Source organism: Pinus tabuliformis, chromosome 2_1 (genome assembly GCF_031772625.1).
Source record: "Pinus tabuliformis cultivar Carrire ecotype Pingquan chromosome 2_1, CPIR1, whole genome shotgun sequence".
Taxonomy (NCBI): domain Eukaryota; kingdom Viridiplantae; phylum Streptophyta; class Pinopsida; order Pinales; family Pinaceae; genus Pinus; species Pinus tabuliformis.
This window is the reverse complement of record NC_142299.1, coordinates 626,589,536-626,604,156: the sequence shown is the minus strand read 5'-3', so window position 1 is coordinate 626,604,156 and position 14,621 is coordinate 626,589,536. Positions and strand designations below refer to the sequence as shown.

At 35.8% G+C, this 14,621-nt stretch overlaps 1 protein-coding gene across 1 annotated transcript; it reads left to right on the top strand.

Annotated features, from left to right (window-relative positions):
- The first annotated feature begins 11,488 nt into the window (after positions 1-11,488).
- On the top strand, positions 11,489-14,231 carry LOC149202097 (laccase-12-like). Its single transcript, XM_089399891.1, has 6 exons — positions 11,489-11,712; positions 11,889-12,040; positions 12,178-12,422; positions 12,514-12,642; positions 12,754-13,701; positions 13,790-14,231. The coding sequence occupies exons 1-6, from the start codon at positions 11,590-11,592 to the stop codon at positions 13,918-13,920; spliced, it is 1,728 nt and encodes a 575-aa protein (XP_089256017.1). The 5' UTR covers positions 11,489-11,589; the 3' UTR covers positions 13,921-14,231.
- The last annotated feature ends 390 nt before the right edge of the window (positions 14,232-14,621 follow it).

Sequence of the window (14,621 nt, the reverse complement as noted above, 5' to 3'; positions counted from 1 at the left end):
GTGGTCCCTATCACTGCAAGTCTAACAAAATATGAAGTATAACTGCATTTACCTCTGCTTGTTTCCCCTGTGCCTACATGATTTTGTCATTACCTGCCTTACAACTCCTTATCTCTTCCTTTAAGATTCTTAGTGTAACTACCAAATTGGAAGAGTTCCCAACACCATATTTCTCTTATGATTCATAGGGAGAGTATTTATAGTCAACCATCTTGCTAGCCATTTGATATTTATTCTTACAAGGTATATCATGTCATCTAAACCAAATCATAATAAAACAATGTACCTCAGTATAGCTAGGGGAGGATTTCTTGTTTGCAAAATCAACAAATCAGCATGATACATATATAACATAATCAGACAGTATATAGAAATATAAAACATAAGCCTATGATCATGCAAAAATCATTCTAGCTAGGGTCCAGTTATCAATGCATGATCTCAACAACAACACACACCACGACTTCACGCATGACAACAACCACTACATCACTATACACTTTACCACATGCAAACATGAACATGCATAAACAATACGTAACCAATGACACATATGCATAAACACATATGATCAAGCATGAGTGAATGATATTTGAAATCAAACCTGCAAGAATGATACATGCAACCAAGCATACAAGAATGTAACCGAACATGCAAGATTATAACCAAACATACTACAATGATACATGTAAGTGACATAAATAGACATGTAACCATTCATACACTCACGATGCTGCATTTCACAACAACAACCTCAAGTTTCACATGACGACATCACTACAACCATGAACAACCTCATGCAAATGCAACAAGCACATGGAATGCAAGTGTGAGAGACACACATGCAATTGACATGCATGCATGACTAACCCATAGCCCATCCAATTCAAGGGGTGAACCATGCTTTAGTACCACTTTGTAAGACCCTCCTCCCACATCTACCTAAGAAACCAACCAACTGGGGTAAACATGCGACGAGAGGCCACTATGATATGATTCGACCTCCTAAGTCACATTAAGGAAGTGGAACTGATGGAAAAACAACATACAAACATTCAACATTAGCTACATGATCCTTGGGAACCAACCCAATACTTTAGACAACTCTCCCTTGGGTCCCACTGAAATTTTGGACAACTTAAGCCTTAGTCGCTCTCATGTTATAGGCATGACAACATCTAGAAACCCAAATTCTCTCTCACATGTTGGACTGCTAGCGATCAAAGACTAAATTTTTCAGTTCTATGCCAACAACCCCGAGATTTGAGCCACTTTTTTAGGCCCAAAGCCTAATTCACTGCCCATAATTGAACCATCTCTTCAAAACAATAAAATAACATGGAAATGATAGTATTAAAGAAAAACTTGTTTAGGACCTTGATTGTACCCCTACTAGCCATGACAAGCATTTTGTCAAACATATCTTGAATATGTAAACTACAGGTGTAAATAAAAATTCTGATCATAGGGGTCCCATACTTAGCTAAAAATCGTTAAGAACCATTGATGCCTCAACACATCAACTTCCATTCCATCCATTAGGTCATAGATGCATTGAATATTCAATTACAAGTAAAAACATGGTGAAATCCATACATAGTTGTTGTCATAAAACACATACATAACCAGCATAATAGCAAAAAAATAATCATGAAAGTGCAGCCATGTAGACCACATATAATCCATCAAAAAGCTCATAGAAATACAAGGAGAAATAACCTTTCATTAATGATGCAAAATCCAAACCTAGGATAGGACTTCCACGTTCCACCTGATCATAGAATGGCTGAGCCAAATCTGACTTCAACCATTCACCCCAATGCCATATTCCAAGCATGAATGTAGGATCTCATATAACAAATCAATAAAAAACAATCCAAGGCTTCCAGATGCCATCCACCTCAACGCATCAAATAGTGATTCCACCTCATAGTCGGACATCACAAAAACCATCATCATATCGGTCTCATCCCTACAATCGAGTGCTCCAGAGCGTTTGTTCCAACCAAGGCTCCATGACTAGTAACTCAACCCACAGCTGCCGTCGGGCTCCAGTGCATTTGTCCAACCAAGGCTCCAGGACTAGTAACTCAACCCACCAAGGGCTCCTGAGCATTTGTCCAACCGAAGCTACGGGACTAGTAACTCAACCCAAGTTGTTACAGAGCTTGAGAGCATTTGTCCAAATAAGGCTCTAGGACTAGTAACTCAACCCACTAAGGGCTCTAGAGTGTTTTTTCAACCAAGGCTATGGGACTATTAACTCAACCCATGTTGTTACAAGGCTCTAGAGCATTTGTCCAACCAAAGCTCTAGGAACTAGTAACTCAACCCAAGATAAGGAAACATGAGAACCAACCAAAAACAAGCAATGAAAGTAAACCCACAACCACCATGGCTATCCAAGAAATTACAAGGAAAGACAATCCACTGTCAATCTAGGCAATCCTCCATGCCAATGACAAATCACAACCAATGAACCACATACATATGCCACGCATGCAAAAAATAGTGAGGGAAACATACATGCAAATTGATACCTACAAGAACAACTATTGTAGTTATTGATCTCGATGCCCTCTTGTGCTTTCTTGCCCTTCTTTTGCCTTCTGTATCTAAGAATCCAAGTATGCCACACCCTCCAAGAGTGCTCCAAGGAAACTCTAAGTCTCCAAGAGTATGAGAGAGAGAATAATGAGAGAACTCCAAAACTGAACTGGAAAAAGGTTACCAACTGATTCTCAAAAGCCCTTTTATGAATGAGGCATCTATTTTTGTCATTTTCCATTATTTTCCTTCAATTTCCTCCACACATGCAATCTATGAACTTTCACCTCCCTTTTCTCCTAATTTCCATTATTTTGATAAATAAATGTGCCAAAAATTCCATTTTGCATTTCCAAATCCTTAGCGATTTCCTTTGCCAATTTCCTTAGCCATAAACAATCACAAGTGATTCCCATCACTAGGATTTTTCCCAACATTTAGCTTGGAATAGGTGTCCCATCATTCGTGGTTATTATTTTTCTTTTATTTACTTTTATTACATGGAATTTTCACCAGGGCTGTTACATGGATCAAATAATAAATTTTATAAATACACTAGATAAGGAAAAAATTAAGATCCTGCAATTAGCCAACAAATATGAGTGTATAATGCTAGTCTTATTAGTCAAAGAGAAGCAAAGGGCTATAGATGAAATGAGTAATCTGATCGCCAAATCTAAAAATGCCATTGTTGAGTTTAAATAAGAGTGAGGCTATATCCAAAGGTTTGGAATCTCATCCGTCCAGGTGAATTCTTCTTGATTGGTAGTAGAGAAATAGTTTCAGGATACCATCGAAAAATCTAAGAAAGAACAGATATATTCCTGCTACTAATGATGAACCTCTTTCTATATAGTTACTAGTAAACTCTCTCTTCAGAGACTTTAATGTATTGGCTCCTCTGCATAAGATAATAAAGTAACTTCCTTCTACCCTGTATCAACTCCTATGTGAACTTAACATGACTTATATGAAATATAAGAAAATATAATGCTTATCTTCAACTGAATACGACATGTTTATGAAATTAAAAAGGATCCTTGCTCAATAGACTCTGCTTTCCCCCACTGCATAAGGTACTGAAACCATTCCACCTTTACGATCAGTGATCAAAGAGATTGAAGATTCTGAGGATGAAGGGGAAACTATCAGAGTTTTTCGCAAGGCAAAAAAGAAAAGTGTCTTAAGTCCTCACCTCTAAAAAGTTGATGCCACGTCAAAGGGAAAGGCTAAAGTCTATTAAATAATATTTGAAAACGTGCCACGTCAAAGGGAAAGGCTAAAGTTTATTAAATAATATTTGGAAAATTAAAACCGTTTTCAAAAGTAGTTTTTTATTTTTCAATTATGTAATGCAATTTTATAGATAAAATAAGATTAAGACGTTTTCTTATATATAAGGACCTGAAAATTATTTCGACAGGCTCGGCTTTTTGGAGAGGTGAAACTTATGTTTCAAAATTTTCAATGCACACATTGTGTTAACTAGATCGTGATGATTTTATGACCTTATGATATGCACTTTGATAATAGTGCTTTTGCATTTATGAGTTTAGTTAATTCCATTTTTTCATAGGTTGATTTAAGTTAATGATTTATGTAAATGACACTAACAATTGATAAAACATTACAATATTACTTGATTAGTTCCTTTTAGATATACAATATCTGAAATATTCGAGTGAGGACATTTAATTGACTAGTTGCAACCCTGAGTATACCAATACACGTTGGATTGTTTTGTTGCATTTTTCATGAAAAATATAGTTATATATCAATAATATGTGCTTTACTATTTCTTTTAATTTTGTTATATTTTCTTTGTTTCTTATTTTCCTTTTTTCAGATAGTTGTGTAGGTTTCTTGTTAGTCATTGTTATCATTATTTACCATTGTATCTCTAAAGTTTACATTTGATTTATTGATCATATTATTTGTATAAGTTTCTTTCGATATAAAGCCTAACCACTTATTGTTTTTCAACACTTATTTATAATTTGTCTAAATTTACAAGTTATCATAGAATATATTTATACCATTGAGGTTAAGGAAGTTTATTTTCTCAAATTGAAGTGGGAGATACCTTATCCACTTTGAATTTCTTTTTAGATTATTTTGTGTCATTGAAACAATTTAAAAGGCAACATTGGACTAACCCAATACTTGAAAATAATCTTTGTAATCATATTGCTTCTTTGTTTGATTGCATTACTACCATGTATTTATCTTCTACAATTGACAATTCCACTACAAATAGTGTCTTTCTTATCCAATTGATTTATCTTCCAAATTGTTTAAACACATACCCACTTGTCGGTGTTTTACACTCCATATATCTAGCACAATCTACATTAAAAAACTAATTTGTATCCAACAATCTATCCAATCTTGGTCAACCTTGGTAGCATAACCCATAACTAGTAATACCACACAAATACCTCAAAAACCTTTTCAGTATTTCCCAGTTATCCTTCTTTGGTTTTGAGATATACCTCCTCAAACCTCCCATTTCATGTGCAATGTTTGGTCCAGTATGGACCTTTGCATACACCAAATCGCCAACCATGTTCCTCTTCTTGTGTCTTTGGACATTGATCTATAGATAGCATTATATGTACAAGCATAGGGACCTATACTAGTTTACATTCCTAATTAGCGAATATTTGCAATATTGTCTTGACATATTTCCTCTTACTTAACTATAATTTCCTATTTTCTCGACCTATTTTAATTTCCACGTCAATAATGAGATTTTCATCAGTAAGATCCTTCTCTTGTAAAATTTAGAGGACAACTACGTTTTCACATCCCTAATGATTTCCTTGTCATTTCCAATTAACAACATATCATCCACATATAATACCAAATAATAAGATGATCACCAACTGATTTTAAATATACTAAATGATCTTCTTCGCTTCTTTTGAAGCTAATTCCAAATGTAAAAGTTTCAATTTTTTGACACCACATCCTTGGTTATTGCAACACATACATGGACTTTTTCATCTTGCATACTGGCTCATTCCCCCCCTCATAATTAAAATAAGCAACAATAGATTGTATATATATATATATATATATATATATATATATATATATATATATATATATATATATATATATATATATAGCGAGAGACAGAGATAGAGAGAGAGAGAGAGAGTTAACTTGATGATATGGAAACAATATGAAATAATAAGCATTAATTACATTTATTATTCACAATGATATAAATTTATATATTTTACATGAATGTTGAATTCATCTTCTAAGGTCTCTTGGACTCCAGTAAATTTTCAACTTCCACACCATAACCCTTAGTGGATTAGGTGTCCAAAAACCTCTACCTAGGAAAAACATTTTACTAATCAAGCTTTGTATTTCTCCATTATTCCTTTTGCATTCAACTTCTTCTTAAACACCTATTTTCTACCAATGGCCTTGCTTTTGTCTCGAAAATCCACTATATCTCGAGCCTTATTCTTTTCGAAGATTTCCATTTCTTCAACGATATCCTTTTTCCACAACTTTCCATCCTATGAATCCACTTCCTCCTTAATAGTTATAGGATTATTATCAATAATAAATAAAACAAAATTGGAATGGAAATCTAATGAATTATACCTATAAGGATGCCTTCTTTCATAAATTGATCTCCTCAATAAAAGAATATGAGGTTTTTCTTCTTCTAGGTCATGTTCTTCTATAGAGTTTGATTCATCATCCTTCAAGTCAAACACTTTTTTGTTTGATTTTGTATCCCTTGGTAAGAATTTGAAACCATATTTTATTTCTCTAAATACCACATCTAGACTATACACAACCTTATTACTTTATACGTTCTAAATCTTATAACATTTTAGACCATATTTATATCTAATAAAGATACATGTTTTAACTTTATTATCTAAGTTACTCCTATTCTCCTTTAAAATGTGTACATATGCATCACAATCAAACACCCTAAGATGTTTAAGGGAGGATTTCTTACTAATCCATACATTGGGTGTATTATTTTCATCTAACACCGATGAGGGTGATCCATTAGCGTTATGTTCATTCTTTCTACAGCCCCATTGAAGTGTGTATGGTGAAGTTTTTTTTCTTGTTATACCTCATTACTTATAGAATTACTAAAATTGATTCCTTAAGGATTCCACACCATTGTTTATCCTCAACACCTTGATTTTCTTCTCTATTTGATTTTTCACAAGAGCCTTAACTCTTGAAATTTGTCAAATACTTCAATTTTCATCTTGAGGAAAAAAAATCCATGTATTTGCCAAGAAGTACTCGAGAAATGAGACATAGTACACATATTTAACTAATGATGAAATTGACATAGGTCCAAACACAAAATTATGCACCAAATGTAATATTACCACCACTGTGATAACATAGAAGAAGAATCTTACTTGATTATGCTTCCCATACAAGAGATGTTCATATAAATGAAATTAAAGAGAAAAATTAGACATACCTTCAACCATACATTTACCATATGGTACTCGGAGGCCCTTCTTTCTGATATACCCGAGTCTTTGATGCCACAAAATAGTCTTTTCTCTAGAGATTTTAGGAGTTTTTCCTTCTTTAGCTCCACTCTCAAGAGCAATGGAACTATTGTATCCATCACTAATAGTGCTTCCTAGTCGCTTATGCAAAATTGCAAACTAAAATCCCCTTAGGAATACCATTTCTCCTTAAAACATCCTATAGGGGTACTTTTCAAACACTACTTTTACACATGTATTGCCCATATTTCTTACATAAATAAATCTTCTATTCAATCTTAGGATGTTAGAGAATGAGTGTTTTAATCCTTCCATCCACGATCTTCATTGTATGATTATGGATGTTGACCCATCTCCTAGGAAAAGATCACCACCACTATATCTTTCATACTCATAAAATCACTACCTATGAGGAGGTATATTAAAAGATGCATCTATGTCAACCAACCAACCCTCATGATTTGCAAGTGTTCTTGAAGAAACCAAGTATGCATCCCCTCATTTATTTGAAGAGGCTTTTTTTCCATAGAATGAGCATCATTAGATCCATTCCATTTCTTAGCACTTTTGGATCTACATTGTTTCTTGTAATACCATTCTTTTCCACATCTCCAACATACCTTTATGAATTTTACTAGAGAATTAGGTCTTCCTCTAGATTTAGGTCTCCCACATGAGAACTTATTTTAATTTCTATCATGGTTGCATCATCTTACAAATAAGTCATTTTTTAGTTTGTATCTCCATTGTTTTTCATCCCATCCACGGGGGCTTCACTCAATCAACCTCTAACCTATCACGTGCATTCGTGACATATTAAACAATACCCTTAATTTGACTACATATTGGAAAATACCCATATAAATCACATTATTTAACCCCCTACCAATACAAACTCAATACACCCTCCTAGTTTAAAAAAACCCCTACTTCCACTAGATATCATAGATATCCATTTTTTCATTAACATTTTTGATACCCCTTTATATTTTTTCGTTAACTTTGAGCTCCATTTTTTATACCTTCCAATATAAAAACCCTTTACCCCTTATATATCCCCCAATATATTATGCCATTTTCCCCTCAATATATATCCCCTCATATGAACCCACGTGGTATTATATTTCTCCTCGAGTGAAGCCCACATGATCCCATCTCCTCCAAAAGAAATGATGATGTTATTTCATCAAAACTTAAAGTAGTTGCATTACCACCTATGGCAACAACTAGACTACCACATGTGTATAGTAAATAACACAACAAATTGATATGCTTGCCTTCATCTAAAATTTTAATATCAATGCATACTAACTTACCACAATGTTAAAAGTGTTCAAATGCTCCACCAACTAGTTTCCATCCTTCATCCTTAGCTTATACAAATTCTTCTATAGGAATGATTTCTTCACTAGGGACTTAGAATGATACAAAGCCCCTAAATGTTCCACAATGTCTTCATTATATATTTCACTAAAACTTTCATTAATGCTAAATCTAAAAGACACAATTGCATCATGCTCTTTGTCTTTCAATATTAATTGCTCTAGTCTTCTCTCTACATCATCATCAACACAATCCCTCGATTGACAAAAATCCACTAACCTTTGTGCACCAAAAAATATTCCAATTTAAGCTTCCCTAGCTCAAAACTCTTGCCAATCAATTTCTAACTCTACAATTTAATTAATCACCATTTGCATTCACCACAAGAATTGATACTACATATCTCTCCTTGTAACAAGATTTTCCATAGGGCCGCGCCAAAACCCTTAGACACAAAGGCATCCCCATGAAGCCAAATTATTTTGATACCAAATGTAGGTTTTAACCATGCATATTTAGTTGTGACAAACTGATTTTGCATACAAATAGAAAAGATGCAATGTCACACACATATTTAACCCAAAGAGTTTAACCTGTAAACCTAAAAATCATAAAACTAGAAAGATTTTTCAATGTATTATGTCTTTACAATGTTATAATACAGTATAAATCCCCAATCCACAAACCTTGGATTAGAATACAAATATAGTTCCTTAATTTGAATTACATTATTGTTGACCACATAATTGTGTGCCATGAGACTACCAAAAAGTGAAAGCCATGTCAGGTTCGATAAAAACCTCTTTATGAAATGATTTCACTTTACGGGCCCATTTAGGCCTCTATACAAGGTCTATCACCCCTCGATAGTGGGTGCTCTGCCCCTACAACCCCCGACATAAAGGGGGTGTTTCCCCTGTTGTGACCCCCCTCTGTGCTTAATGGAATAGATAGTGCGTGGAGCTAGTTGTACAAAGAATATAATACATACTCAACTTAAAACCCTATTATGACAAAATCTTAGCCTCATAATAAAGGGTAAAGGCCCTCCTATTTATATTAGTTTGGTTCCCATAGCTTTCGGATATGTCAATTTTCTATCCCCCTCTTGTGTTTATTGCTTTCTACTTTAGATAATGTGGTACTTTATAAATCTTAGCTTTTTATTTCCTTATGTAGCTAATTTTTTCAACTCGCTAATTTTTGTTTCCATTAGTTGTAGCTCACGGTAGTTACCTTACAACCATTTTTTGGTGGGGATCAACTTCAATTTTGTCGAAAAGCATAATGTCAACAATTTCATATTTGTCACTATTCAATATGTGATAGAAAACCCATCATAACATTTAAATGACATTTACCCACTCCTTAATACTTTGTCTTGGTGAAAGTGTTTGTAATGTAACAAATTTAAGCGAATAAAGGAACATCCTCAAATCCTATGTTTTTCCAAGATGCCGTTATGGATCCTGATCCCCTTTGCAGCTTAAGACTGTCTCTACAAGGCCCTTTGTTGTGGAAACGTCAAAATATACCTCATGTTAGATGTGCAGCTGTCATATATTAATCAGATCAACTCCGGTTATCATACTCATGCTTTGACTTTTAAATTTAATAGGCTTTGTCTATGGCCAGCAACTTTTCCTAACTGGAGCAGTTGAGTATTCAGCATCTAAATGTTTGCAGCGAGTTTTTCCAAAGTGAGGATTATTTGCAGTAACTTAATGTTTCAACGCTTTCTTAATATTTTCCTTAAATTCGCATGTGGGATGCAATGCAATTAGGTTCCCGGTTCAATTACTTCTGTACCGATTATAGAGCTTTCCATTAAATGAGAAGATATTTTGTATATCTATATATATGTGTGTTGGGGGAGAATCCATTAAGTCTCCAATCAAGTACGTGTAATAAAAAGGAACAACAGACGATGGTTACTAGTTGGTGCAAATTTCTTCCGTAGCCTATGTATTTCTAAATTTTCAAACAAAAAGTAAACCATATAAATGTAATTATAAAAATATATTCGTGGATTTCCATATATAGAAGAGAATATTACATTCAAGAGTTATTTAATGGCACCTGAAAGGAGGCGTTTGGAGAAAGCTAGTAGACTCACAAATTTCCAAAACATTGGTGGCTGTAGTGGTAATGCGTGAAATCAGCTGTAATAATAATGGGTTTCAGCCGCTGTAATGAAATTGCTTGAGATCAGTGGTAATTAATAATTATGGGTTTCAGCAACAATGCTTGAAATGAGTTGCAATAATAATGAGAGACAGCAGGTGAAACATCTTATCGATATCTTGTAGAACAAGCATTTGCAAGAAATCGCGCTTCAGCTTGCAATAACATAAAGGCAAACATAAAGCGTGAATGCTTGAAACTATAACGAATCTTTCCCAATCCATAGCGTAAGCGAAAGTCTAAAGTCTTCAGCCACAAGCAAGTTCCTTTCACACAAAAGATTGGAAACCGACAAAAAAAATCAAGGTTAAATTGATGAGGTATCTCGATTAACTCTTGAACTGACAAACAATGTCGACTGAATGATGCCTACATTTCAACGCAAAGGAAAATGCGGGGGAAGAATCGCAATGTAGCCTGGCTTATTTGTCAAAACTTTAACATTTGTTTCAAGCCTAGCAATCATGATTAAGATGTTTCGTTGTTGTTTGTCCTCTGTACATGATGAAGAGGAGACACTGATACAGTTACTATTATGGAAGTTACAATCTCTTTCAATAATAATAATACTAGACCTTAAGGGCGCCATCAGACGCTTGAAAAACGTATTATCCTTGCATAAGTTGCTTGGGTGCTGTTCCAATGTTTGGTTATCACCTGTGCTCGAGTCAGCGTCTAAATACAGTTTGTATTTTTGTCTTTCAACAAGTACTATGTACCTTGATCATTCTGAAACTCAAATCAATGCCTAACTTTACCAACTTCAACCTTTTCTAACAACCTCTAACAACTTCGACGTAGACTAATCACTAAACTGATTGCAATTGGTAATTGGGTTATATAAATAATTAATTTCCTTACTTTCGTAATCCATGTCTATTTTGTTCTCTCAAATCAGTCACGGCCCATATATACTTTCTGGAGTTTGAAGCTGAAGTCGAAATAGTGCAGTATAAAAGTATTCCATTTGGTCCCTGTTCTGGTATTGGATATACCTAGTGGCGAAGTGAATCAAATTGTAATGGAAGTGTTTAATCAACATGTACCTGCACGCTTATTTGAGGCCAGGTTCGTTTTGATGGCCATATGGCTGACGTTGTTGACTGCTATGGCCTCCGCGAAGCTACTCACTGAGACATTCGTTGTACGTCTTCTTTATATATTTTCTCAGTTGGACTCTTTGAATGTCTAATCTAGATTCAAGTACGAATTTGAAAAGTTTTTCAAACTTTTCTATGTAGTTTTAAGAATTTTTTATTTCTATTAAATACAATTATTAGATCATTAAACTGATGTGGAGGTGGTTTACTGAACATTCAGCTTCAATCGACATCTGTTAAGAGACTATGTGGGACGCACAATATAATCACCGTTAACGGTCAGTTTCCAGGTCCAACTCTCCATGTCACCAACGGGGACACTCTTATGATCAAAGTGTACAACAACGCCCAATATAACGCTACAATTCACTGGTATGTCTCAATCAGAGAGAACAAGATTTATATATTAATGTATTTTACTCAGAGTAATGTCATGGTAAGTGCGTATAGATGCATTTTACAGTTTTAATTACAGATAATGAGAGAAAGTGATTATATTGTATTTGCAGGCACGGAGTGCGCCAATTCCGCACTGGGTGGTCCGATGGGCCTGAATTTATAACCCAATGCCCCATTCGCCCAGGGGGGAGTTACACATATAGATTCACCATCACTGGTCAAGAAGGGACTCTATGGTGGCATGCCCACAGTTCATGGCTTCGAGCTACTGTCTATGGAGCCTTGATCATCTCCCCAAGCCCGGGTGCTACTTATCCCTTTCCCACACCCAATGGCGAGGTTCCCATTCTTCTAGGTATACTGCCACTGGTTCTAATTTTTTAATCTTCAGTTGACAATATTCAATTGTGCTTGATTTTAATGCCAGGCCCTGTTTGCACTTACAGGAGAATGGTGGAATAGGAATCCTATGGATGTTGTGAAGCAAGCAACCCAAACAGGAGCTGCCCCCAACGTTTCAGATGCGTTTACTATCAATGGACAGCCAGGAGACCTATACCAATGTTCAAGTTCAGGTACATTTCTATCCATCTTCTAGACTGAAATTCCTCTACTATTACTGAATTGAATGGAAAATTAATTCGTTTCCTCTAGAGACCTGGGATAATGGAAAACCATGGATGCAGATACCATTCGCGTCTCGGTGAAGAGTGGGGAAACCACGCTTCTACGGGTGATCAATGCTGCACTCAATACCGACTTATTCTTCACGGTAGGTAGCCACACAATGACAGTCGTGGCTGTGGATGCTTTGTATACGAAGCCTTTTCAGACGAATTTTCTTATGCTAGGCCCGGGACAGACAACAGACGTGCTTGTCACCGCTGATCAATCTACAGGTAGATATTACATGGCTGCTCGAGCATATTCCAGTGGCCAAGGAGTTCCCTTCGATAACACGACAACCGTCGCCATTTTAGAATACGAGGGAAGTTCTAGCAGTACATCAGTCCCAACTGTGCCTAATCTTCCAGCTTATAACGACACCCAGACTGCCACTAAGTTCGCCAATGCTCTCAGAAGCTTGGCCTCACCGGACCACCCGGTCTTCGTTCCACAGAGTGTGGAAGAAAATCTCTTCTACACCGTCGGTCTAGGATTGATCAACTGTCCAGGACAGTCTTGTGGAGGTCCCAACGGATCAAGATTTGCGGCGAGTATGAATAACGTATCCTTTGTCCTCCCAACGACTTCTTCAATCCTTCAAGCTCAGCATTTTGGCATGAAAGGAGTGTTCTCTGGGGACTTCCCCGACAACCCTCTCGTGCAATTTGATTATACTGCACAGAGCGTAAGCAGAGGTCTGTGGTCCCCAGTGAAAGGCACAAGAGTGAAAGTTCTTAAATATAACACGACGGTGCAAGTAATTCTTCAGGGAACAAATATATTTGCGGGTGAAAGCCATCCTATCCATCTCCATGGTTATGACTTTTACATCGTGGGAGCAGGGTTTGGTAATTATAATGCACAAACAGATCCTCAGAAGTTCAACCTGGTGGATCCTCCTATGCGCAACACTGTGAACGTTCCAGTCAATGGCTGGGCTGCAATAAGATTCGTTGCTGACAATCCTGGTATGCATAAAACTACACTATTTTTTTTATGTGGTCTCTTATATCCTTGATTCCCTGATAACTTGATACTGGTCATTATGTATTGCAGGCGCTTGGGTGATGCACTGCCACTTGGACGTGCACATAACATGGGGATTGGCCATGGTTTTTGTGGTTAACAATGGACCTAGCGCTTTTTTGAGTATCGAGTCCCCACCTGTAGATCTTCCGCAGTGCTAAGGAGAAATACCATGCATACCTATGACAGATCGACCATATAAATAGAAAGTACTTTCGGATAAGATGGTCGTATAATTTCTCTCCACACATGGATCAGATTCAATCATATTGTTAGATTAAAGTGAACCTAGTGATGGAATGCTTTCCTCTGGATCTACAATTTTTTCATTCTCTGTTGACCTGCAGCCATACTCGATAGTTATTTTGATTGTAAGATCAATTTTGATCGCTGTTTGTTTCATCGTATGTTGCACGCACGAGAATCACAATCTTGCCTAGTAGAAATTTTTATCTCTGTAATCAACCATGCCAATTTGGTAAGGGTGTCGATTGGTATATATAAATATATTTTATTTTACAAATGTGTTTATTATCACGCTAAAGTAAAGGAGTGGTCGTAATTTTGGTGATGTGGACGTGGATGCGCAACCTTTTTGAGATGACAGTGCCTAGCCTATGTTCCACTTTACGAAGGATTCTATTATACATTCGCAAACTTCCTCATGTTGTACTCTCTTAAGGTTTGAAATATTTATTTTTATATTTAATATGTAATTGATATATTTAGGAAATGGAAAAGCGGTGATGGTAGTTGTTTGGATTTTTTTTTTTTACTTAAAATTGTGATGATGGTGGGCTGTCCTTTCACATATCCATGTCTATTATATGAACAAATTTTGGCCTTATAATTGTTTGCCACC

Excerpts from the sequence above, each read along its gene's own strand:
- LOC149202097 (XM_089399891.1), top strand. The coding sequence starts at position 11,590 with ATGGAAGTGTTTAATCAACATGTACCTGCACGCTTATTTGAGGCCAGG. Across the intron at positions 12,041-12,177 it reads TATAACGCTACAATTCACTG|GCACGGAGTGCGCCAATTCC; the intron begins GTATGTCTCAAT and ends TTGTATTTGCAG. Across the intron at positions 12,423-12,513 it reads CGAGGTTCCCATTCTTCTAG|GAGAATGGTGGAATAGGAAT; the intron begins GTATACTGCCAC and ends TTGCACTTACAG.